The sequence below is a fragment of the Giraffa tippelskirchi genome, chromosome 5, assembly GCF_054371585.1.
Source record: "Giraffa tippelskirchi isolate mGirTip1 chromosome 5, T2T-mGirTip1v1.2.pri, whole genome shotgun sequence".
Classification (NCBI taxonomy): Eukaryota; Metazoa; Chordata; class Mammalia; order Artiodactyla; family Giraffidae; genus Giraffa; species Giraffa tippelskirchi.
The window spans coordinates 85,317,647-85,344,859 of record NC_137279.1 but is presented as its reverse complement, the minus strand read 5'-3'; the positions used below and the strand labels follow the sequence as shown (position 1 = coordinate 85,344,859).

At 37.5% G+C, this 27,213-nt stretch overlaps 1 protein-coding gene across 1 annotated transcript in view; it reads right to left on the bottom strand.

The window, feature by feature from the left end:
• Window positions 1-702: 702 nt before the first annotated feature.
• RGS5 (regulator of G protein signaling 5) overlaps window positions 703-27,213 on the bottom strand; it is a 62,157-nt gene continuing 35,646 nt past the window's right edge. The window contains exons 2-5 of the mRNA XM_081495439.1: window positions 27,019-27,129; window positions 20,016-20,077; window positions 9,984-10,150; window positions 703-5,659 (exon numbers count right to left, since the gene is read on the bottom strand). Coding sequence (XP_081351565.1) covers window positions 5,498-5,659; window positions 9,984-10,150; window positions 20,016-20,077; window positions 27,019-27,129 — 502 coding nt within the window. The 3' untranslated portion in view covers window positions 703-5,497. The remainder of the gene's footprint in view (window positions 5,660-9,983; window positions 10,151-20,015; window positions 20,078-27,018; window positions 27,130-27,213) is intronic.

The following is a 27,213-nucleotide window of genomic DNA, read 5'->3' as shown; positions in this document are numbered from 1 at the left end:
GGGAAACTCTCAGAAAATCATCCAAGATAATAACAATAAAAAAAGGAGAATAGATGGTACTGAAATGATTCATAGTGATAACATCTAAATTAAATATACCTAGGCTTTATTGGACTTGTTAATGAGAACTTACCAAGCAGGCATTCTCTAACCTCTCAACTCCTCTCTCCCACTCTCCCTTCACATGAATTCTCATCAGTTTCTCTCTATAAACTAATTTTATTTATGTCCCTTTTTTGCATACAAATTTTCCCTTTCATCCAGTTCCAGTCCCACTAGTTGTATAATCTGAGCCCATTACCTAAACTATCTGAGCACCAAATCTAAGGTCATAGAACTGAGCTGTTTGCAGTGGCTCATGGATTTCAGATCTTTCACAAATTCAGGAAGAGAAAGGAATAAATATACTCACTATTTCAGGATCCAAATGATGTAATGAGCTGAGTCAACGTTAACAGAGAATATCTACATCAATAAATTGTTGCCATCTGAATCCAAAGGAATGTAGTGAACAGTGTATGAATATCAGACACTTTGTTATCTCCCTTTCTGAGTCTTGCATGTCAAGCTGTATTACAGTTGATGTTTATTAGGAGAGGGGTCTTCCCACCTGTTGTTGTAAGGAGCATAGTGAATAAACAAGCCTATCTTAAGGGTGAGTTTCACATCAAGAATGTTCAGGACTCAAGAATGAATCAGAGATTGTTATATAGATACATATTTAATATAATATACGTGATTGTGGTTACATATATATATTTGGTGCTTTATCAAGTAGTATGAGTTACAGAGTACACAACATATTGGATACAAAATTTGAAGATAAACACAATTGTTCCTAAAGGAAAAACATGGGATACATGCTGATGAGTGGATTTCATTTCCACTCTTTTCTCCACGCTGGTCTCCTGAAGATGAGCTGTGAGTTGTAGCAGTCTTAAAAAAAACTCAGTCCCCCAAATTCTAATAACATATGATATGAAAAGAACTTTTGGCAAAAATTATCCAGATTACTTCTCTCTATTGGAAGAATTTTCAACATTTCCCATTGTTTTGTTTATGCCTTAGTTTATACATGTTTCTAGATAGGGAGTTAAATGCTTTAATTGTATTCATTACTAGATAAATGTGGTTAGACTCAACTATTTAAAATGTATCCTTATGCTGGAGGGGAAGAGAAATGGAGACATAGGTGTGAAAGAGAAAGGAAAATTTCCTCAGGTGAGGAAACAACAGACTTATGAAACTAGATATAAATGTTGAGTTGAATTTGTGGCTTCTCTACTAGAGGATAAGATTATTGTTAAACTGTGAGGTGAGGATAATATTCCAAAGTTTGGTTATCTGTCTTTTTCCCTTTACTCTCTGCTGTGAGTTTCCATTCAAAGGTATTAATGTCTTAGTTGGAAGACTTGATCTTTTCAGTTACAGGATGTTGGGGGAAGCCTTTCTTTTAACATCTATTGCTCTGATCTGCCACATGACCTGTTTCGGTGAAAATATGTTTAACACAGGGAGTAGTTGCTAAATTGTTAAGGAGCCTTGTCCAAAGGAACTATTAAACACACACTTATCTAATAGAATGGAGAGACTGGAAAACCCATAAACTGAGATATAAAAAAGACCTCACGTCCAGAACCTACAGAGAGTTGTCTGGCCCTTGGGTTTGGACATTCAGATATTAGAAACTGAGTTCTCCATGCTCTGCTCTCCGGCACATGCAAACCCACTGGGGAAAGGATAGCCTCCATGCTTCTTCTCTTATCTAATCAAGACTCCCTAGAATTTTAAAATGGAGGTTCACATCTAGCTTCATTGTTAGTCAAGAAATGCCTTCCTGCAAATCTTGGTGGTGACAGCAAAAAGTTATTTGATTTTCAATCAGGTGGAGTTGCTCTTAAATGTTTCCTTGTGAATGGACTCACTTTGTAGGTAAGTCTGGGCACTTAACTTCTTTACCACTTTTCACTCCTCCTTTCCCCCCTTTCTTTTCTCATGACCCTATTTCTACCAAACTTGCTAAATTACCAGGAAACGAAGAAAATGGCTACTAGAAGGAATGATTTCAAGGATAAAAATCATTTCCCTGAAATATAAATAGCTTTGCAATGATTCTCAAATTATCAAATTTGTGATGGGACAGATAGCTTGACAAACCCCTGACAAAGAATGTTTATTAGTTTGCCAATTGACTTATTATACTTTGTGAAATAATAATAACTCATCTCTATTGAAAGGAATTGTATAAAAATAACAACAACCAAGCAAAATCGATGGCTCTGTAGAAGGCAAAAATAAAAACAATTTCTTTAATAAATTCTTCTCTTTATGCACTAAAAACTGAAATCTGCTTAAAGCATAATTTGTATAGTAGAGAATGAGTACATGGGTGATTTTGGGAGTGGGGCACAAAATGTTTTTATAAATTTGCTTCTACTGATTTGAAAGCAAAATTACTGAAACACATCAGTTCTACATTTCAGAAGGTGTCTATTTGTGTGTGTTTGTGTGTGTTGGTGGTTGCTCATATGAACAAGCACTGCTTTAGTAGATAAACATGGAAAACAGCCTCCTAACTTACTCTAGAATAAATAGTCTTCTTTGTTCTGGTCAAATTTAGATACTAATCTGATGCCATGCTCAAATTATATCAAACACAAGCAGAAAAACAGGGCATGGCAGTTACCCAGCCTCCCTAACCTTAGGTTTCTCTCAAGGATGAGACGCATATACTCCTGTTCCCATTGACCACCTCTCGACATCCCAGATCTACATAGGACTGTGTTACATTTTCTCAAGGGAGGAACACGTCAGCACCAAGGGCTCCTCCACTGAGTTTCATACTTTCCCAGGCAATTTACTCATGGGAGATTGAGGAGGAAGGGGAGGAGAGAAAGGAAGTGATAAACTGATGTTACACATTCTTTTCCTGGAAAGATCATCCTAGTTTTTGTAACTTCCCCAAATTTAAAAAGAATGCGATTTTGTTTGTTTACCATGGAAATTTTTGGTAGCTCAGGTTTTTCTCTTCTAAGTTTAAAAACACTATCAAAATATGTCAAAGAACTTTCTAGGGTAACGTTTATATGTTTGCTTTTTCATTTGGGGCTGTGATATTTATATTCCTTTTAATTTTTTACTTAGAAGAGTGTCTAATGTGTGTGTTCATACTGCTTTAAATTTAAAATCATGTTTACATATATATTACATGTCACCAGTTGACTGAAAGGCATTCATGCTTCTTGTAGCCTTCACAGCTCTGCCCTCCTGGTGCTTTTCCTGCTTTTACTGCCTCCTGTGTTTTCAGCTTATGAAAAGGTGAAGGCCCTTTTTATCTTCCACTGACAAGTCTACCCACTTACATAGGATGTGCAGTCAATTTGTGAATATGGTAAGCTTGAGTCTTTGTAACATCAACCATCATGGTGAACTTTCTACTCTCTAGTCAATTCTCTGGGTATTTGTAAACATTTGGTTATTTCAAATAATATTAATAAAATATTTGAAATTTTAATGAGATCAAAATTTTTCTTAAAAATGTTTTAGTATTTCAGAAAAAACAACTCACCTAGATTCTTTGGTTCTTAAATTTTCTAGCTGCTTGAGCAAGTATAGGATTGGTGGTTTTATACCCATTTGGGGCAGTATAGACAGATGCTGAGAGAGGTTGTGCTGGGAATTCTTGTTGTGAGTTGCTTGTCACCCCTACACAAATAGACTTGGTGAGAACTTCTCTTTCATGCTCACAATGTTGATCTGGCCTGTCAACCTCTTGACAACGGAGTTTCTTTGAAGTGAGCAATATTGACAAATATCGTTGGCACTAGACCCAGTCACAACAACCCATTTTCAGAGTTTGAAATGGCAAGTATTCAGGAAGGGCACATTAGTCTTTGCAATAACAAAGGTAAGAAAAACCCAACAAATGTAGTCAGTGTTTACTCAAAGAATACAGTCATATAGTTGCTTCACTTTCAATATTCTTAGGAAATAACTGAATTAATAGGTTACAGACGTGTGAAACTAGGAGTTTGTAAATGATAGAAAAAGACAAAAGGAGGAAATACAAGACTAAACAATGAATGTAATCTTCTATTTAAACATTTAAGATGTTTAGTAATCCCTTAAAAATCACTTTTTTAATTAATTCAGTATCCTCACTTGGTTACCCTCGTACATAGTTGGACTCTTTATTACTAGATTATGTATTGCTTAATCAAAGCTAGTAAAGATAATAAAAAATGCTAGTAAGACTTATAATAATGACACACAGTATTAAAAGATTAAACCTACTAAAAATTGGCTATGTGTAAGGCATGTTAGGGGTATAAATGTGTGTTTTGACTATAATACAATTCATTACTATGGTGAGCAAAACAAGGAGGGGAATGAGGAGTTTTTAGAGGATCAGATCATTTTGCAAAATGCAGGGTACTGTAAAACTCTATCTCACTCAGAAAGTCTCTGCATTCAGTCAAATTAAGTTTTCTGAAGATAATTTGCTATTTTGAAGATAATCATCATTTACTTAACAAACTGATTGCACCATAGGACAACTACCCCTTTTAGGTTTGACAAGATTTCTCCACTGTAGTATGTAGCCCTCTTGATATTGAGGTGGAAGATCACTGTAATGAGCAGCATGTTTTTGTTTTACATGATTGGAGTTAGCAATTTTGGAATTTTGCACTCACACAAATTTTAACTAATTTGAAAATGGAAACTTTGGGCATACATATCAGAGACATAGATACATTTATAAAGTAGTCCATTGTCAATCTCAGGTTATTAATTTAGCACAGAATTTGGTAACTTTATGTGTGGGAAGGTCTGAGGGAATTATAAGAAACCCCATGGATTGTGTTCAGATTGATTTTATATAAACACAATATATTCTTGGCTGTATCTCTTGTTTATAATCTCTAGTTAACACAAAGATGGTCTCAGAGGAAGACCAATGTTTTGAACAATGTATTTGCTTAAAAAAATCAAATAGTGGTTGCCTCATAAAATGCTTACCACCTTTTACTAACCAAATTCAGAAAATAATGAGTGGCCTCCCTGGATCAGAATTAAAACAACAAATGAGATCAATTAATTTCACGTGAAATTGGTTTTTCCACGTCCATATTCTTTTTCATCCCAATTTAGATGGCAATCCATTACCAAGTGGAGCCACATTCAATGATATCATACTTCTGTTTTATATTTCCCTAAGTAGAGTTTCTCTGTTGATCTGATTGAGTTTCACAACAACCTACAAGAGTAGAGCTTAAGTAAGAATGGGAGCAGGAAGTGGAAACTGGAAAAGGAAGACATTGGGGTAACAGATGATCATCCAAAACAATGTGGGCAAGAGTAAGCAACCCTCCCTGGGGTTTTCCATCTCAGAATCTTTGAACAAGCTGCTATAGGAAGATATGTGGACTGCTGAAAAGTGCGGGGTGATTATGGATGAGAGAACTCTCAGGATGGTTCTCATAGCCTGACTGCATTGCTACTTGATGAACTCCTGATAAAATTCGGAGCGCACAAAGCGAGGCAGCGAATCCTTCTCCATCAGAGCATGGACTCTTTTCTGGGCCACATCAAAGCTACTTGGGGAAGGTTCCACCAAATTCTTCATTGTGATTTCCTTCGTGAAGTGATCAATATTCACCTGTGAATCAGAAAACAGGGTCACTGAGTCAGCCCAGGTTGTAGGATTTGAGGAGGGGTAGGGAGAAAAGTGTTTCTCATATAACACATGAGGGGAAGAGAGGCATAGGAAATTAGAAGAGCTTATCACTTCTATTTTATATACAGTAGGGTAAGGCAACTGGTGCTTCAACAAATGCATGACTCAGATTATGATCTAACCAGTATTAGGCACCCAGTGTTAGAAATAAACAACTGATTCAGGCAGACCTCATACAAGCTTCTCAATAACCCTAAAAAATGAGTCTTTCCTTTTCTAGGTGAAAGGCAGATAGATAAAGACTTCCAGATCATGGAGCTAACAAATGTATTTGAAGGCAAAGACTCAGAATTTGAATCTAGGTATCCTGATGCCTAATCCCACAGTCTTCCTACCACAGCATTTGGTTTCACCCGTAATGGGGAGAATGAAGAGAGAGAAATTCTGGGAATCCAAGACTTTATGCATGTCTCTAGAAGAATAAGGAAACTTGGTTTTAGCACAACATTCATAACAATAGCAACTAACATTTATTGAGTGCTGAGAATTTTACTTTCACCAGCACTGTGCTGTGAACTCCTTGAATCTTACAACTCTGAGAAGCAACATTGACATCCACATTTTACAACTGAGGAGCAGAAGAGTTAAAGTGATTTGCCCAAGATCATAAGTGGTAGATAGAAGATTCAAAAGCCCAGCAATGTTGCTTTTACTCAGGAGACTGGAGTGTTGGGAGGCATCAAGGCTTATTTGGCCTGAATGCAGGGCTACTACATTGTGTCCCTCCCAGGGACATCACTCATGTTAGGGCCCATGGGAATGGTCCCCTGAGCTTGTGCAATGTACAGCCTGCCTGGGTTTGCCTGAGTATGATTTGAGAGAAATCACTGTTTATCACCTTGTTATTCCAATGACTCCTGTATCTGAGTGTAAAGAAGAAAGAAACAAAACCCAAACCAACCAATGGTTCTGAACTGAAACATTAGGAAGTGTTTGTGTCTCTCCTGGGATGCTAAAGTTCTTGATACTGAGAAAAGCTATTTGGGCTCAAAGAATTATGGAGTCTTTAGGTCAGAGTTAGGGACAAAGGCGTGACTGGGGACAGCCAGGCCAGAATAGACAGGAGTGACCGTGATTGAAGGTCCAGGACGAAGCGAGTTGAGGCTATGACGTGTTTTCCACAGGTGAGAGCAACCTGTGTGTTTTATGGAGGAATGGTGGAAGACTTCACAGGCTGCACTGGAAACAGCCTCACAGATGAGGTAGTCAGATGTCTGTATGTCTGTCTTCATAGGTGAAGACTCCAAGATCCAAAGAGGTCAATTTACATGCCTACAAACAGCTAGTGAGGAACAGTCTGTTATTCTTCCTGCCACACTAAAGCAATGCTTCTTCTTTCTCTTAAATATATACTGAACTAGATGAGCAGCCAGCCTTACTTGAAATAGTTGAAAGTTATAAAACTAAAAATTATAAAATTTCTAACAATTATAAAGCTATCTATTAATCCTATTTTTTAAAGAATTGATATGTTTTTTAAAGAAGTGATACATATTTTAACCTCTCAAACACATAAATAGCAAATAACAGCTATTTTTCTTACTATTTTTATGTGCATGGGCTCCTCTAATGAATCATTTTGATATATACTCATCTGTATACTATTGAACAAAGAAAATTTTTTTTATTAAGATATGGACATGACAATTTCTAGTATACAAATTATCTGTTTATCGAACTACACAGGGTAACTTCTCATTTTTAAATCTTAGTTTCAATTTTTTACCACTGTATCTCTCCTTCAGTTCCTGATATTAAAGAACTGAAGTGAATATTCAGATAAAGAAAATTTAGATTACTATTTGCCTGGGTAAACTTGCTATACAGGTCATTCTGGTATTCATCAAAATGAAATAGTAGGCCTTCCCTGGTGGTACGGTAGATGAGAATCTGCCTGCTAACGCAGGAGACATAGGTTCATTCCCTGGTATGGGAAGATTCTATATGCAGCAGAGCAACTAAGATCATGCATCACAACTATTGAGCCTGTATTCTAGAGCCTGCAAGCCACAACTACTGAGCCTGTGTGTTTCAAGTACTAAAGTCTGTGAGCCAAGAGCCTGTGCTCTACGACAAGAGAAGGTATCACAATGCACTGCAAGGTAGAGTAACCTCTGCTTGTCACAACTAGAGAAAGCCCACACACAGCCACGAAGACCCAGTGCAACCAAAAATAAATAGTAAAAAAATAAGGAAAAATAAGTAAATAAATAAAAACATGTTTTTAAAAGTGAAATCGTACATTTTTGTCAAAATGCAAGCTAATTTTTAAAACAATAGCTACAAGTTATTACACATCCTATAGGTATATACACACACACCACACACATACATGAAATTATTATAATTAAAGGGAATTGAGAATTAGAAAGCTTTAGTTAGAAACTTGCTCAAAGTCATACATCAAGTAAGGTCTGTAGTAGGTATACCTGCATCCATTCATCTCACAAACATTCACAGAGTGTTTATTATGTAACAGGAGTGGGATTTACATCCCTCTGATGCTCAGCTCAGAGACTGGAGGCCAAAGCTATTTTAATTAGAGCCCAGAAGTCCTTATAATGAAAGCCATCATCTGTGTGTTCTAGTAACTCAGCAAGGGTTTTATTTATTTTGAAACTCTGTTCTTAATTTCTCATATTTTCATGATACCCATGAGTGTTCTAGTAAGAAACTTTGAGAACAATGTTTTCCTAGAGCTCAAGCACCTAGTAATAGCCTAGGTGGGTCTCCAGCATTTGCATATATCAAATCCTAGACTTCTGTGAAGAGGAATGAAGGTGGTAAGAAGATAGGTTGGAAATGGGAAATCAGTCAAAGTCAAGAAATTGTGTCAGATTTAATACTAACAGTACATTAATGTCCTTGGTAACATCAAGGAGATTCCATGCTGACAGAACAGCCCAGCACAAATGGCATCGGAAGTAGGGGAAAGCCAATACATATGCATGGGGTGGGAGACTGAGGAGTAGAAGAGGGGATCTAGAGAGGATTCCAAAATAATTCCCACAGTAAGACTAAACCCAGGTGCATGCTAGGATTCTCACTTTCTCCACCTTGACCTGTAGTACTCTATACTCTCTGCTCCTCACCTCCACCTCCTATGTCATGGAGGTGGCTCATCTGTTGGTGTTAGGTATATAATCTACTTTGATGATTAGATTATAATAATCCATTCAGATAAAGTTGTCCCTTTAAAATGGATCAGTGATGAGTAATGCATTACCAAAGGAATAAATATCAAATGGTAGAACCTCAAGAGTCTAGAACAGCTGTGAGAGAAAAAGGATATTAGGGTTTCCCTCCCTCAAATCATCTTAAGTTAATTATTGCCTGCCTAGAGGGTTTGCTCAGATCACCTCTGTACCTGACCCCAAATTTTGCTGAAATTTTTGATGTCCAGATTGGATTATAGTGTGCAATGTGAAATCAGTGACCTGACCAAAACATGATGAATGGGTCTTGCTGAGCCCATCCTGATCCTGAATTCCACAAAAATCTTTTCAATTCAGTTTCACAAATAGGAAAGGGCAGATAAACTACCCTAAAGCCTCTTTGAAATCAACACACATCTTTAACAGTTAATTAATATTATATTGCCCTCCAACATCTGTAGCACTGTTATCATGTAATCATTTGATTTTCATGAGTAGAAACCTTGTCCAGACCAGAGAGTAAATGAAAAAGCCCTAGGGGAAACCAGCAGGTGGCGGAGAATAGGATGGAAAAGAGAATTTTCACCAAAAAAGAAAAGGAAGAGAGGAAAGGGGAAAGGGGAAAAGAGAAAAGATGAAGTGATAGAAACATTCATCAGACATTAATTTGTTCAAATGCTGAGATATATATTTTCACATCCACTGTTTAATTTCATCCTCATGACAATCCTGCAAAATAGTCTTCATTATCCTCATTTTCCCAAAGAAAGAAACTAAGTTCAGACAGACTGAGTACTTCATCCAAGATCATACAACTAGTATTATCCAACTAGTATTATCCTCATTTGTGATTACATGCTTCTGAAGAGAGACCCGTACTGCTTAGAATGTGGTCTAAACAGAGTTCAAGTTCATATCTGCTTGGCTGTATTGCTCTGCCTTTGCATTCTGTGGGTGTTTAAGAAAGGTGGCCCACTCTCAAATAGGAATAACCTTTAGCTACAAACTGTATTGCAGATGGAAATCCTTCCTGGGAAGTTGTTGAGCTGACCCCCATTGACCACTCTCACCACCTACCAATCAGGACCAACCTCTTTAGGAGCCTCCACTTGGATGAATTCTTCATAAATTTTCTTTGCCGTCTCAGCCATCTTGACAGGGGACTTGATCTTCTTGTAATCTTCACAGGCCACCCAGAACTCAAGGTTCTCCTCACTGAACTCAGACTTCAGGAAACTTTTGAAGCTGGCAATTCCATCTAGCAAGGAAAAAGGTTATTTGAGGAAATGTATTCTATCTATCTATCATCTATCTATCACTATATCCCATGTTGTGGCCTAGATTTATTTATAACACATTTCTGTTATTTGTGTAATAACCTTACTAAAGTTAACTCATTTGTTAATCATTACAAACCTAAGAGGCAGGGACTGCTATATCCTATTTTACAAATGAGGTCAGAGAGATCAAGTAACTTTCTATTAGTAAACCAGCTGGAAAGTGGCAGAGCTGGGATTCAAATACAGACAGTCTATATTTGGATGATAAAGGTTAACCGTACATAGCATTGAGGAACACTGTGAACGTTAATACCATTCTGGATACTTATCAGTTACCAAAAAGAAAAAAAATACACTTAAAACTTGATTTGGTAGTGTAAGTAATATTAATGTTGATTCTCATGTATCAACTACTTAGTTTTTTTCTTTCTAAAGTTGATTTTTGGAGCAAATATTATGTTCCAGGAATTATGGTAAGTAAAATAGACATGCTACCTGCCCCAGTGAAGATTCAGGGAGGTAGAAAAGAAAATGAAGGAACATACACACAAAAAAATGTATATACAACAAAAGAAAGCAATATGAAAGATAGTAAGAGTAACAAAAGTGTCCTAACCTGATTTTACATATAAAGAAGGCTTATATGAGAAAGTGAGACCTGAGATCTGAAGGAGTTTGAGACCTGAAGGAGGAGTGGTAGGGGCCTGATGAAAGGGCTCATATGTAGAGCAGTTACTACACCCATCAATGAAGCATCAGTCTTTAAAACATATTAAATTAAGTGTAATTTTGACTGCGGTGGTTCTGTTTTCAGAGTACTGTTGCTCTTATAGAATATATTTCAGCTTGTAAACCCAGGTCTCCTGCATTGACAGCAGATTCTTTACTGTCTGAGCCACCAGGGAAGCCCATATATATATCTTATGCAAATATGTATATTAGAGATTCTTGAGTCTGATCCTTTTGTTTTCTTTTTCTTTCTTCTAACCTTGTTCTGCAGCTCTAAGCTCCAAAGTGGTAGATAAGTTGAAGGCAAGGTCAGGAATTAGTAAGGCAATGAAGAGGAACAAAGGAAAAATAACTTTATATCTCCAATATTATCTTCCTTTTAAAGCTGACATATACATAGATAGTTAGATATATATCTAGCTAGCTAGATAGATGATAGATAAATAGATACTTTTTTAACCCAAATTCTAACAAATCTGTATGTACTGAGAGAGAATCCATGCACATTACTATGTAAGGTAAGTAGATTTCTAAAGGAAGGAGAGAAAAATTTAGTTTTCCACAGACTATATCAGAATTACAGGCATGCCTGGCATGGCATTTGCCTCCCAGGCCAAAGGCTGGACTGACTGGTACATTAAGTTCTACATTTCCTCTAACTTGTTCCTCATCAGAAGACACTTCTACAATTCATTAGTTTTACTTGGAGAACATATTCATGTACTGAATTCATTTCCTTTGACCTAATTTCTATTTCCATTCCTCCTGAATATTTCTCCCTACTTCTTTTTATAGATTCTAATTTTCATTCATTAGTCATTGCCCAATACATCAATTTCAAACAATATGCACAAAATACAATGATTAAGCCAGAAACACAGCATTGTCTTTTTTCAATTTTCCTTCTATACATTTTGTCTTTATATCCCTCACAGTTCCCAGCAATTGCACTCAGTTTTAAAGAAAGAGAATTGCTAAGTTATAATTAACTTTGATTAGGGTCACTGACAATTCTGGATCTAAACAAGAAACTTTGCATTTTAATCCCTTCTTGCTGTACTTAACATAAAAACATTTTTTAAAATTGAGCAACACCTAAAAATACATTGGGGAGCAATCGTGTGATAAGCAATTTTCTCTAGTAACCGACCTAGAAGAATTGCTTTAAAACCACTTGATAATGTTCACCTGGATAAGATCAGATGTATTTTCCCTCACTCCTGCCCATATTTCCAGCAATATGTGTTATCACAGGCCATTCAGGTATGACTTAAATCAAATCCCTTACAATTATGCAGTGGAAGTGACAAATAGATTCAAGGGACTAGATCTGATACACAGAGTGCCTGAAAAACTATGGATGGAGGTTCGTGACATTGTACAGGGGGCAGTGATCAAGACCATCCCTAAGAAAAAGAAATGCCAAAAGGCAAAATGGTTGTCAAAGGAGGCCTTACAAATAGCTGAGAAAAGAAAAGATGGGAAAGGCAAAGGAGAAAAGGAAAGATATACACATTTGAATGCAGAGTTCCAAAGAATAGCAAGGAGAAATAAGAAAGCCTTCCTAGTGATCAATGCAAAGAAATAGAGGAAAACAATAGAATGGGAAAGACTAGAGATATCCTCAAGAAAATTAGATACCAGGGGAACATGTCATGCAAAGATGGGCACAGAAAAAAGGACAGAAATGGTATGGACCTAACAAAAGCAGAATATATTAAGAAGAGGGGGCAAGAAACCACAGAAAACCTATACAAAAAAGATCTTCATGACCCAGATAACCACGATGGTGTGATCACTCACCTAGAGACAGACATCCTGGAATGTGAAGCCAAGTGGGCCTTAGGAAGCATCACTGCGAACAAAGCTAGTGGAGGTGATGGAACTCCAGTTGAGCTATTTCAAATCCTGAAAGATAATGCTGTTTGAAAGTGCTGAACTCAATATGCCAGCAAATTTGGAAAACTCAGCAGTGGCCACAGGACTGGAAAAGGTCAGTTTTCATTCCAATCCCAAAGAAACGCAGTGCCAAAGAATGTTCAATCTACCACACAACTGCGCTCATCTCACACACTAGCAAAGTAATGCTCGAAATTCTCTAAGCCAGGTTTCAACAGTTCATGAACCATGAACTTCCAGATGTTCAAGCTGGATTTAGAAAAGGCAGAGGAACCAGTGATCCAATTGCCAACATCCATCGGATCATCAAAAATGCAAGAGAGTTTCAGAAAAATATCTACTTCTGCTTCATTGACTACACTAAAGCCTTTGACTGTGTGGATCACAAGAAACTGTGGAAAATTCTGAAAGAGATGAAAATACCAGACCACCTGACCTGCATCCTGAGAAATCTGTATTCAGGTCTAGAAGCAACAGGTAGAACTGGACATAGAACAACAGATGGGTTCCAAATCGGGAGAAGAGTATGTCAAGGCTGTATATTGTCACCCTGCTTATTTAACTTATATGCAGAGTACATCATGAGAAATGCTGGACTGGGTGAAGCACAAGCTGGAATCAAGATTGCTGGGAGAAATATCAATAACCACAGATATGCAGATGACACAAACCTTATGGCAGAAAGTGAAGAAGAACTAAAGAACCTCTTGATGAAAGTGAAAGAGGAGAGTGAAAAAGCTGGCTTAAAACTCAACATTCAGAAAACTAAGATCGTGGCATCTGGTCCCATCACTTCATGGCAAATAGATGGGGAAACAGTGTCAGACTTTATTTTCCTGGCCTCCAAAATCACTGCAGATAGTGACTGCAGCCATGAAATTAAAAGATGCTTGCTCCTTGGAAGAAAAGTTATGACCAATCTAGACAGCATGTTAAAAAGCAGTGACATTACTTTGCCAACAAAGATCTGTCTAGTCAAAGCTATGGTTTTTCCAGTAGTCATGTATGGATGTGAGAGTTGGATGGTGAGGAAAGCTGAGTGCCGAAGAATTGATGCTTTTGAACTGTGGTGTTGGAGAAGACTCTTGAGAGTCCTTTAGACTGCAAGGATATCCAACCAGTCCATCCTAAAGGAGATCAGTTCTGTGTGTTCATTGAGAGGACTGATGTTGAAGCTGAAACTCCAATACTTTGGCCTCCTGATGCAAAGAACTGACTCATTGGAAAAGACCCTGATGCTGGGAAAGATGGAAGGCAGGAAGAGGAGGGGACAACAGAGGAGGAGATGGTTGGATGGCATCATCGACTCAATGGACATGAGTTTGAGTAAGCTCCAGGAGTTGGTGATGAACAGGTAAGCCTGTTGTGCTGCAGTCTATGGGGTCACGAAGAGTCGGACATGACTGAGCGACTGAACTGAATGAACTGAACTGATGCATTATCATTTAGTGACACAGGAATCAATAATACAGGCTGAAAGAAGAAATAAAGACTGAGTTCTCTCTATGTCATCCTTAAAGTTTTTATTGTTTCTTAAACAAAAGGTGTCAGTTAGTTTGCTGAAATGAGAAAATTCCCAGGCACTTTCTAGCTGCTGGGAAATGATGATAGGAATGAAGTCTTATGAGCTCCCACACTATCAGGTCTCAGACTGCAGAGGAAGCAATAACTTCACAGAATAAGTGTAGGGCAAATTAACTCTTATTAGCCTCATGTCCCCATAACATAGTGATCCAGGCATTCTGAATCACCCTTTCCACATCTTTGAAAAAGGTAGAGCTAAAATTCTAGTCCTCCAAAACACTGTTATTTATGACCTGAGGATACATTCCAGGATGTCACAATAATAACATTTACCACAACATTACCAAGTCATCCTATCCAGGGAATGAGCACAGAAAATAACTTTCCAGTGTATAGAATCCATTTCCTGGATTCATATAAGAGAAGCGATCACTTATTTTTCCCCATGGGATTATTTGCTACTATGAGTCTTTCCAGTAGAGTTCCAGAAAAACATCTATTTCTGCTTTATTGACCGTGCCAAAGACTTTGTGTGGATCACAATAAACTGTGGAAAATTCTGAAAGAGATGGGAATATCAGACCACCTGACCTGTCTCTTGAGAAACCTGTATGCAGGTCAGGAAGCAACAGTTAGAACTGGACATGGAACAACAGACTGTTTCGAAATATGAAAAGAAGTACGTCAAGGCTGTATATTGCACCCTGCTTATTTAACTTATATGCAGAGTACATCATGAGAAATGCTGGGCTGGAGGAAGAACAAGCTGGAATCAAGATTGCCGGGAGAAATATCAATAACCTCAGATATGCAGATGACACCACCCTTATGGCAGAAGGCGAAGAAGAACTAAAGAGCCTCTTGATGAAAGTGAAAGAGGAGAGTGAAAAAGTTGGCTTAAAGCTCAACATTCAGAAAACTAAGATCATGGCATCTGGTCCCATCACTTCATGTCAAATAGATGGGGAAACAGTGGAAACAGTGTCAGACTTTATTTTTGGGGCCTCCAAAATCACTGCATATGGTAACTGCAGCCATGAAATTAAAAGACGCTTACTCCTTGGAAGGAAAGTTATGACCAACCTAGACAGCATATTGAAAAGCAGAGCCATTACTTTGTCCACAAAGGTCCATCTAGTCAAGGCTATGGTTTTTCCAGTGGTCATGTATGGATGTGAGAGTTGGACTATAAAGAAAGCTGAGTGCTGAAGAATTGATGCTTTTGAACTGTGGTGTTGGAGAAGACTCTTGAGTCCCTTGGACTGCAAGGAGATCCAACCAGTCCATCCTAAAGGAAGTCAGTTCTGAATATTCATTGGAAGGACTGATGCTGAAGCTGAAACTCCAATAATTTGGCCACCTGATGCAAAGAACTGACTCATTGGAAAAGACCCTGATGCTGGGAAAGATTGAGGGCAGGAGGAGAAGGGGATGACAGAGGGTGAGATGGTTGGATGGCATCACTGACTCAATGGACATGGGTTTGAGTGGACTCTGGGAGTTGGTGATGGACAGGGCGGCCTGGCATGCTGCGGTTCATGGGGTTGCAAAGAGTCGGACACGACTGACTGACTGAACTGAACTGATGACTCTTTCTCCCAGGATGCGGTTGATTATCTGAGTTCAAGGTTCGAGTTTCATTTATCTTTGCCCCTCTTTCAAAAACATCCCACCTCTTAGTGTAAATCTGTGGATCTAATATTTAATAAAGGTTCAAACTGAATAAAATAAGACTCACTGAGATAAAAATTTCCTCCTATGTCTCAAAAGTGAAGAGCACAAACATTAAGGAAAAATAAATTTACTGATTTTGCTGTTGCTGTAGTATTTTATTTAATGGGCAAGTTACCTAAACTCTCTCTGTCTCAGTTGCTTTTTCTTAAAAATACAAATTGTTTGCATATATAAGTGTTAAAATTATTGAAATCATTAGATAACCTAATATATGCAAAATGTATGAAACAGTGACTGGCATATGATGAATAATAAATGTAAGCTATTGCTTTTTTATAACTACAACTCTAAAGAAAATTGTGACTATTAGTGAGTAAGATGATGATAAAGAACAGCCAGACAAAAGAAGGGAGAAAATTGGAAATCAAAGAAGAGAAGTAGAGGAGAATGCAAACACAGAAACAAAAAGAGGAGCCCAGATCCAGGCTATTCCATTCCCCATGCAAGAGTCCAAAGATGTTTCAAGAAAATGTTCTGACCTTTTGGAATTCCTGAGGCAAAGAGATTCACATAAAAACTTTGTGGCTACTGGGTTGTGTTTCATTCTTACTCTGCTTTTAAACATCATCACATGGAAGAGTTTAATGTCACTGTCTCATTTAAACTCCCACATGTAATCTGTTTTTCTGTTTAAAAAGCAATGCATCAGTTATGTGTCTCATGGACCTTCAAAAAGAAAAAACAGATGATTCTGTATATAAAACTGAAGACAAAAACATAAGAAATTTGTGTTTTTTCAGAACAGAGTCAAATACACTGGGCAATTAAAAAAGATTTTGAATAGGTTATTAGGTAAGGCCTATTAGGTTCTAATAGGCTTAATATAATCAGTAAAAAATAAATAATTATTCTGTACACAATGCAATATTTTAAATCAATTATATATCAATAAAGAATATTTTCTTAAAATAAAGAAAAAAGAAATAACCTTGTGGAAGAGAAAAGTTTGAGTAGCAGCTTAACGGTCTTATTTTTTTTAAAGGTATGGTACCAAATGATTTCATTTTCACTCAAAAAAATTTAAGTAAAACATGGATTTAAGGAAGGCTTGGGGGACTGTATCAATGATGAGAATCAATACTCTACTTTAGCACAAGAGAATGTCAAATGTTCCTCATAAGTCAACAAACATGAGGTTAAATGATTTAATTAATCAAACAAACATGCAAGAAGGAATCATGATGTTTCTAGTCCATGTTTTTCAAATGTATCTTTCTTTATCACCTATTCTGAATCGATCACAGCTAATGTCAGAACCATAATAGTTCTGGTTATAGACCATTAGTTTTTGCAGATTCAAATAATATCTCATAAGAACTGAGTTGTCAAAGTTTGGCTTGGTTATTCACAATGCATGAAAGTTAGTGTTTGGGGAAATATGTCAAAAATTGTTTCTTTTAGGTTGATGTTGTTGGGGTAGAATTACTTGGGCACGCCTATCATTTCACTGGTCCTTCTTTAGAAATAGACAGAGAGAAGCTGAGACAAAGTGGCAAGAGAGATAGTGTCACAGAAGCAGAGATAGACGGGAAAATGGAAAGACAGAAAGGAAGAGAGAGACAGGAACATGGAACAGAGAGACAGAGGTGGAGGGAGGGAGAAGACGTCCTTTGTGCCCAGGGCATCACTTCCTATAGGGTCTGGCTCTTTTTCATTTCTGTGAGGTCTCTGTATCCATACCAGAAACGCTTTTTATTATTTGTGCTGGTTTGAATGGATAAATACCCTTTCAAGGAAAGACTTTTGACTAGAACAGTTATCAAATGTTTTCCCAATTATTACTTGGGGACATTGTCCAAGTCTTAAAAGTATTAATTACTTAAGAAGATAATGCTGTGGAACTTAAGATTATACACACACACATATATACTCAAGACACATACATAGTATATATAATTTTAAAATATTGTATCTAATTAAATAAAATGTGAATATTACATATATATTTGCACACACATACATATGCATATACATATTTCCCCTTTAAGAAGCAGAAAACATTACTGCAAGAATATCGGATCTCAAGCTTACACTATGGAAATCAACTATTTGCAAGCTGAAAAACTTCAGTCCCAAAATGCTAGGTATTAACAGTAAGTGCCTCTGGCTTAACTTATTCTAATAGTTCTCTATCTCCTAAAAGCCTGAAATATATAAACATGTGACCCTAAGGATTAGTGTGACTGAAAAGGATTGTGAATGGGCATATAAATTTATATCTTTCTCCTTAATAGTTTTAAAAACATGACAACAGTTCTTCTAATTTTGTTTATTGATAGTAGCAATAAATACATATACCCAGGGTATGCATAATTCATTTGTCAGGTACTGGCCCTAAAACCACAGGTAACACAATAAATAAGTCAACTGATAAACATAAATATTTTTCTCCTAGTTGACTTCATGAAATTTCTGTGTCCAAGAAGGATAATGAAGTCATTCATTAACTCAGTTATTCAATAAACATTTGTTGAACACTTTATATGCATCAGGGCTGAGTATTCTATTTAGCATAAGAAATAAAAAAAAAATTAGATAACTGAATCACTTTGCAGTACAGCAGAAACACAACATTATAAATCAACTATACTTCAATAAAGTAAATTTTTTAAAAAAGAAAATAAAAAGTGGATAATATTGAGAAAGTTTCAAATTAGTGACTTTGGTGTTCTGCATCCAGATATTAGATGTTGGTTCTATCACAGGTAAACAGAAGATTACCTCACCAAAAATGAGACAAAAAATGTTGTTTGTATATATTTCAACATACATTCTTTGCCACCTATTCTATATCTATGAATCTTGATGGTCCTGTGGGAAATATTTTTTAAACCCTGATTTTTGCAAAGCATTGAACAAAGTTTCATATTCAAATTTTATAGTGAAAATGTAAAAATATGAGTTAGATAATTTACATAAATACTATTTTTAGGGAGAACAATTCAACATTTTTGTATTACTGTGCACTTCCTGTTGTGAAATTATCCAGATGAAAAAGACTAAGTTTATAATCTGTTACAGGAGGAAGATGCTGTGATCAGAGCACAATGTAGCAAATGTAGCAAATGTAGCAAATAAAAAGTGGCATAAAAATGTGCAAACAAATTGCGCTGGAAACTCTGAGGGAACACAAATCATTCTGGATGGTCAAGGAAAACTAGGCATTTAGTATTTAGATTTGCTCTAGTGTGAGTGGAGCATTTCAACTGATAGAGATATAAATACAAAATATTCTAGTCAAAGGGATTACATATAGAAATAGAGAACAGTTCAGTTTGACTGGAGGCCAGCAATACAGTTACTATGGAGAATTCTAAGAACTAGAAATTTAAACTTGATACTTCAGACCTTGGGAATCAGAAAGGATTTTGGATTGAGAAAAGGCAAATAGTGCTCAGGTGTATCGGTGTTAACATGGAGAGGAGTTCTTGCTTTCACTTTTGTCATGTCTTGAATGAAGATATAAAAGGCATGCTGCCAGAAGAGGAAAATAAGGTTCGGAGAGGTTAACAACCTGTGGCCAGTTACAAAAGCAATTAATAGCAATTTCAAATACCATCCAACCCATGCCTCAGAGTTTAGTGATATGAAAACTGTTACACCCAATCCATACCAAGCCATTATGAGGCTAAGCTGGAAGAAGCAGTGTCTCTGTTTTACTGATGAAAATTTTAAGAAGAGCAGAGGTCAAACTACTAGCTCTGCTCATTCAAGTAAGCAGGAGAGATGGGAATAAACCTGTACTCAGGAGCCCTCCAGACAACTCATTTTCACATTCTCCCAAAGTGAGCTAGATAATCATACTCCCTTGGCATCCTTCCAAAGTTGAAGAAATGTCAAAATTTGAGAAGAAGGTGTCTGCAACCTAAAGCTGCCTTTTTTTTTTTTGGGTCTCTTTCCCCTGACCTTTATAAAGATAATTCAAATTTATGATTGTTCTTTTTTCCCCAAACTTACAATTGTTCTGCAGGAGCTTGTCCAGGGAATCACGCCACTGCAGGGCCTCGTCCAGCGAGGGTCTAAATTAAGCATTAGGAAAGAAAAAGGAGACAGAAAAAGATGCATTAGTAGGAAATTAATCACATACACCAACAATGACTTGGACCTCCTTTTCTTTGAAATGTTGTAGTTGATGACATTCTCAGAAAAAGAGAGTTACAGTTGTTTTATTCTGATCAAATGGGTTTGATGAGCTGGGTTTGATTTCCTACATCTATCTTGCATATTTTCATCTTTGTTGAACAATTTGGTTAGGGCTGTCCCTTTTCAGAATCAGTGTGTATTTGTCATGAAGCTGTGTCTTGATATTCTTGGGTATCCCATGACAGTGTCTCCAATTGTGGTCTTTTCTTTCCAAATGTAACTGAATAAAATCCAGTTTTCCTACTATGGGTCTTGAACTCATGTTACCTGCTTCATCAGGGCTACACTTTATACACCAATTTAATCCACAGAGAGCATTTTTTTTTCCTGATCATTGCATGATTTATTCATTTCACACATGCCTTTTCTCCATGGCTTACAAGGAAATCTGCATATTAAAACTACAGAACTCCCAGTGGGAGATTATATGATGACAACCAAGATGTTGCTGCTGCTAAGTCACTTCAGTCGTGTCCGACTCTGTGCGACCCCAAAGATGGCAACCCACCAGGCTCCACCGTCCCTGGGATTCTCCAGGCAAGAATACTGGAGTGGGTTCCCATTTCCTTCTCCAGTGCATGAAAGGGAAAAGTGAAAGTGAAGTTGCTCAGTCGTGTCCGACTCTTAGCGACCCCATGGACTGTAGCCTAGATGTTAGAATCCAATAAAAAATAGATAAAACCGAATCTCAAATAATACAAAGAAATCATCTGTACAAACGAAAGCATACATTTAGGAAGAAGTTTGTACTGCACATTTATAATCAGGGGCCCATGAGGCTCAGCCCTAGCCTGAGGTTACTCAAAGAGCATTTCTTTCACTTTGATAGCCAGTTGCCATCTCATTGGGGCTGATGGAAGATGCATGGTGTGAAGCTGTCCTTGTGGGATACCATAGCAGGTCTACATTTTAAAAAATCTGGAATTAAAAAAATGTGGGGGGCACTTCTCTGGTGGTCCAGTGTTTAAGACTCCATACTTCCAGTGCAGGGAATGCGGTTCGTTCCCTAGCCAGGGGCGGTTCGATCCCTACTAAGGTCTCATATGCCACATATCATGGCCAAAATGTTTTAAAAAACCCAGGTGCATTTTCTTGCCCAAATAGAACAGGATAGTATTTTTGTTTTTAACATTTACTCTTTCTGAGAAGAAAAGTGGTGAGACTGTGAATAGGAACGTTGTATACAAACATTCTGGATGCTGATTCAAAAGAGAAGTAATAGTCAACATACAATTTCCCCTTAGGCTGTTTTTATTTTAGCATTTATATTTGCAGAAACTCTGCAGCTACTTTGTTTTAACCACTAGTTTTTCTCTCACAGCAGGATTGTGTCAAGTTGGGCTGGTGTCGCCTGGGGAAAATGGCTGACTGTGCTCTCCCGGGGCTCACCGGTTTTAACTCTTGTGTTATGATGTGGGTTTTTCATTGTCAGATCAAAACAGACTAACAGGGCGTATTAAAACATTAAGGCCAATGAAGGTGCTTTTCCTAAATTGAAATTCCTTTAACTCTTAATTGTTTAGCGTGCGTGCTAAGTCACTTCAATGGTGTCCGACTCTGTGTGACCCCATAGACGGCAGCCCACCAGGCTCCCCTGTCCACAGGATTCTCCAGGCAAGAATACTGGAGTGGGTTGCCTTTTCCTTCTCCAGTTGTTCGAATAACCCAGGAAGATTCCTGCATCATAAAACTAATATCTTAGGGTTTTAATTACTTAAAATAGAAGTGACATTGATAAGACAATTGCTGATTCTACTTTTTGTTTGAGCCTCTCCAGGCTCAGAGTTAGCCTCGATATATCTAAGGAATGCAAGATGGCAGTAGAATTTTGACTAAAATACTGGGAAATTCCTTCACTTCTCTAATCCTCATTGCAGAACATATGTAGATTTTGAGTCTTAATTATATGATTTTTCATAAAGTTTTTGTTTTTATGTTTTTACTATTTAAAGGTTAAAATAAGCCAAAAATGGGAGTAACAAACCTGATTAAATAATCTTTAGTGGTTTCATTTTCCTGACTAGAAACACAGATATAAGGGATCAAAAACTCAACAAGAATTCCTTGGAAATTTATTTTCAACAAGGAACTACCTTCTCACCTCCCTTTTTCTTTTGGTTAGTGTAAAGGAACACAGGGAGGAGAGAGGAGAAATGACATGAGGAAGGAATTACAAGCATGCCCCTATATTTTCCTGCCTCATTTTATTTCTAACCAGAAAAGGAGCTATTTTCTACAGGTCAATAACTCCTCTGGGCTCTTCTATATTACCTCATACTGAGAATTTTTCATTTGCATATACTATTTTGCACCTACATTTTTTCACATATGGCCTTATCCATCTTAATTTTTTCACTACAGTGGGTTTAATGTTATGCCTATAATACCCACCAAGTCTTTATTGATTGCTGACAGAAACAACAGGACATTAAATAATTGAACAACAGAAACAGAGCAAAGGGAAGACTGAATTGCGTTCTGATTTTATAAATACCTTTGCAAAATGAAGTCACCTTCCTGTCCTCCATCTCCTCAGGCTAGTGTGGAGGGGCACAGGGAGAAGAAATGGCAAGAGCAGGTGCACCAAATTCAAGCACGTTACCACATCTAATTTGTCTCAAATGGTCTTGTTAGAATGAGACTAATGGTCACTATCAGCAGCACATCACAGCCAAGATTAAATTCCTGAAAAGGATGTGTGCAGAACTTGCTTGGGGGTAATATTAGTCCAAATTGATTCAAGGACACAGTCAAGCAGAACACATCCACCACAGCATGAAGCCCAGTACTCTGATTACCAGCCTAAGAGGTGCCACAGGTTCATCCTGTCCTGATTCTCAGAATTTGCCATTAAGTCTGACTTCTTTGAAACAAGATAGGTGCAAATCTAAATGACCAATAAGTATCCTGGTTTACAAGGTCATTGCTGACCACAGAGAGTGGGCATGGAGTTTCTGTCTTTGGACGTGGAGGAGAGGAGGAAACCAGTCCAAATGAAAGGCAAAATAAACATTTATAGAGAAACTTAACTGTTTTATAATAGCCAGTGTAAATGCCACTTGGTCCAGGAAGTGATGATCTCAACTGTAAGAGCTCTCTCCTTCTACTGTACTCTTATCACGTTTACTTTTTGAATCTCCTACAAGGCAATGATACTCACTGCCTAGATGCCATAGCTCTTCAGTCACAGAGAGATTTTTCCATTCTACTTGTCTGATGGTACATTCTCTGCAACATTAATCTACCCTGCAATATGCATGTCAGATTAATGCGTAAATTAATAATGGTTCAGTTTGCCCAAGTTTAGTCTAATTGATGAAAGCTACAAATAACTCAAAAACTTAGAGTACAAATATTTTATCCCCATGAGCCAAGACTATAGCTATAAGCAACTCTGGCACTTCCTTAACTAGAACTATGGGAGAATATTTTATTTTCTCTAAGTACTGGTGGTTTTCTTTTTTATTTTCTTCGTTAAAAAAAAAATCTACATTGTCCCTGGCACATATTTAAACTTGAATGTTCTTGCTCTTGACAAGAAAAATGAGACCCAGGTTATTTATTGGCATTTAAGTGTCTGCTCAACTCTCCCTTCTTTCCTGCAATATGTCTGCTCATGTCCAGCTTCAAGTTCATAGACATTTATCGAGCTTTCACCCCAGGACCAACAGTGACCTGAGCACCGTGGATGGATACAAATAAATACACCTGCCACTTTTTGATGTGTATTCATGGATCAGATATTGTGCATCCATCTTTAATCCTCATAATAAAGCTCACTCTGCAGTTTACCAGGCTGGAGTATGTGTAGGACAACACTTTGTAATTTTTGTCCCCTATGCACAGGCTAGGACTGTTTACATGTACAGGTCATTCTAGAGTTACAAAGTGGTAAAACAATAACAAAAATGTAGTTAAAAATTAATGACCTTGACAGAGAGAAAAGGAACATCTAGAATATAAAATAAACTATAAAAATATCTACATCATCTCCTGAGCATTTGGCAATTGATTATTTCATGAGCCATGATAACAGTTACTGTAAACTATATTTTCATGGTTTCATAACATGTTTATTGTTCATTATGAGGACCTATAGTGGAGTCTTAGGGGATGCTCACATATTGAAGATGGGCAAAAGTGGGAGCCCTTGGAAAGAGAGAGTGTAGGGAGAGAATATAAAGTTAGAAGTTAAGGAGGAGAGATTTAAGATGTTCAACTGGTGAGTGCAGTCAAATTCAGCCCACAAGTCAGGAGTTAGCCCTTAATGATAACAGTTTCAGTGAAGTAGTAAGGTTTAGACCTGATAAAGGGAGTTAAAGAAGAAATGGAAAGCAGTGACTTTCTATTCCTAGAGTTATCCAATGAAAGCAAAAGAAAGGGATAGGAATAGAAGAGGTGAAGTGCTTGGGGTTGAGGGGGCAGGGTGCATGTTTTCCAGAGTGGAGCATGGTACTTGTTTGTTCTAGTGGAAAACAATGCAGAGGGGAAAAAAAGCAGTTAAGAGTACTAAAATGGTAATGGAAGCTGGCCTTGGGCAGGAGGGATATAGGCAACGTTTTTTTCCACTTTTTTCCAATGGTTCGTTCTTTTTTTTCTAATGAGAGGAATGAAATTATATTTAAAAAAGAGAAAATGCTTTTTTTAAAGGGATTGCTTTTTTTAAAGGATGAGAGGAGTTAAAAATACCTTCCATCCGGAGAAAGTCTATTTTCTCCTCTGAGACTTATTTTCTTCTCCTTGAGAAGAACGTGGGTAAAAAGAAAAAAATACAGAGAATCTTGAAAGTGAGGAGAACAGAGATCAGTTGAGCTCATGCAGAACACAGTCTTCTCCTGCTAGTTGAAAGGCATGGAAATGTGCCAAATATAAGGTGGTGAAAGGGGTTTGGGAGTTTGGCAGAAGATGGGAAAGCTTTGTAGTGGTCACTGTTAAAAATGCAGTAAGAGACATACAAATATTCTCTAGGGATAAGAAAGATTTTTTTCCAAAACAATTCAAACTTCTAGAAGAAAAAGGGGGCTGGAAGACAAGAGAAGAAAATAATCCAGTAAATGTCAGCCTCAGGTTTTCTCCCAAAACTGCTTCTCTCTGAATCCCTGTTCAGCCAAATAATTCAAGTATCTATGTGGGATACTAAAGCCAAGAATCAAAGCAGGAAATGTAGCACTATATTTATTTTTTAAAAGTTAATTCCAACAGATCAATAACCTCCACATTGTTTATTTCAAAATAGACTTTTTGATCTTCTGCTGTAATGAAATATGGTTCTTATTGTCTCCCAGTGCCTGGTTCCTGTTGCTCCACATTAAATTAACTCCCCTTTTGCTAAATGCAGAAAACTCAATTATGCCTCACTTCCGGTTTGGGATCACTTTGAAGTAATAAAAGGAGAGTGGAAATATCCACTTAGATTGATGAAAAAAATTTTTAAAAGGAATAACCCATCTCTCTAGCTCCCAACCAATCCAGCTAAATTAGTGTAAAGGTCATTTGGAGAGAAGATTGGCCAATTTACATAAATGTTAAATTTTAAAAGAAATGGAGGTTCAAAGGCATTCCTCTATTTTTACCACACTTCTGTGATCTCTGCAAAGCTTTTAGGTAGTAGAGTGAAGGGTCTTGAATACATTTAGCTCTTCTTTTCACTTTCCTTTCTTGATTTTAGGGGTGTTGTTGTTTTAAAGAGAAGATGGAGTGTATTTGTCTAGTCAGTCATGGGCTGTGTAGTTAGTGGACCAACAGTAAACGTGAATGCTGTGAGTAGTGATATTAAGTTACAGTAATGTCAATGAAATTGTGGATTAAGTTCACTGCCATAACATCTTGAATCTTTGGAATTATAGTTTCCCTCCATGCCTAAATAAATAGGCGTATGTAGGAGTGGTGGGAGAGGACTGCAGAAGTCCTATAGAAATATTAATTATGGACTAGGACTGATGTTGAAGCTGAAACTCCAATACTTTGGCCACCTCATGCGAAGAGTTGACTCATTGGAAAAGACCCCAATGCTGGGAAGGATTGGGGGCAGGAGGAGAAGGGGATGACAGAGGATGAGATGGTTGGATGGCATCACTAACTCGATGGACATGGGTATGGGTTAACTCCGAGAGTTGGTGATGGACAGGGAGGCCTGGCGTGCTGCAATTCATGGGGTTGCAAAGAGTCGGACACGACTGAGCGACTGAACTGAACAGGGAAGAACTGTTTGAGGTGCTTTAAATAGAAGCATCTGGTCAAGGATTCATTCCTGCACCAAGGAACGGTCTTCGTTTCCTCTGTTGGGCCTTGAAGGGAGAATGTGTTGGAGAAGAAACTATTAGACTCAATTGTCTGCCTTGATGTCAGCCTCTTCCTGAGGGAACTGTTCCCGCTTATATCTCCCGGCTGAGGAAGCCATCTTGGATATTCCCTGAGCGGGTTCATCATAATTAATTGGATCAAGAATGCTCATCTCATCCAAGGACAGCAAGTCAACAGGTATTTTTAACCATACTTTTGTGTCAGAAATAACTGATGAGGTGGCTGATGCCATTTTATAAGATATGGCCCATGTCTCCAACGATGTCCCAAGATGAGGTCTTATCTTTTTTTGTTTAAGCATCCTGCCAGTAAGCAATATTATGCTCCATATACAGGAGAGTGTAAAAAAATAAAAATAAAAAATCCTGTTTATCAGTAAAAACCAACTCTCTGAGGACTTTTATGCTCCTTGGTGAGTCACTTAAGGAGGTATTTCTACAGAGGGATGTTTCTCTCCACTTGAAGAATAGCCATCCTCCAGAGGTAGAGAGTGGAATACATAATCATGACTCACTTCTGGGTCTTGGCTGGCTTCTCCGGCTTCTCATTGTATGGAATGACAAGGTCAACGGCAGATTCCGGCTTCTGGAGGAGAATTCCCAACTTTATCTTAATCTCCTTGGCCCTGAAAAAAAGAGACATACGAGGGGAAAAGGACACTGCATGAGCATAGAGATCTAAAAAGGAGATTTCTTTCTATGCCAGAGAA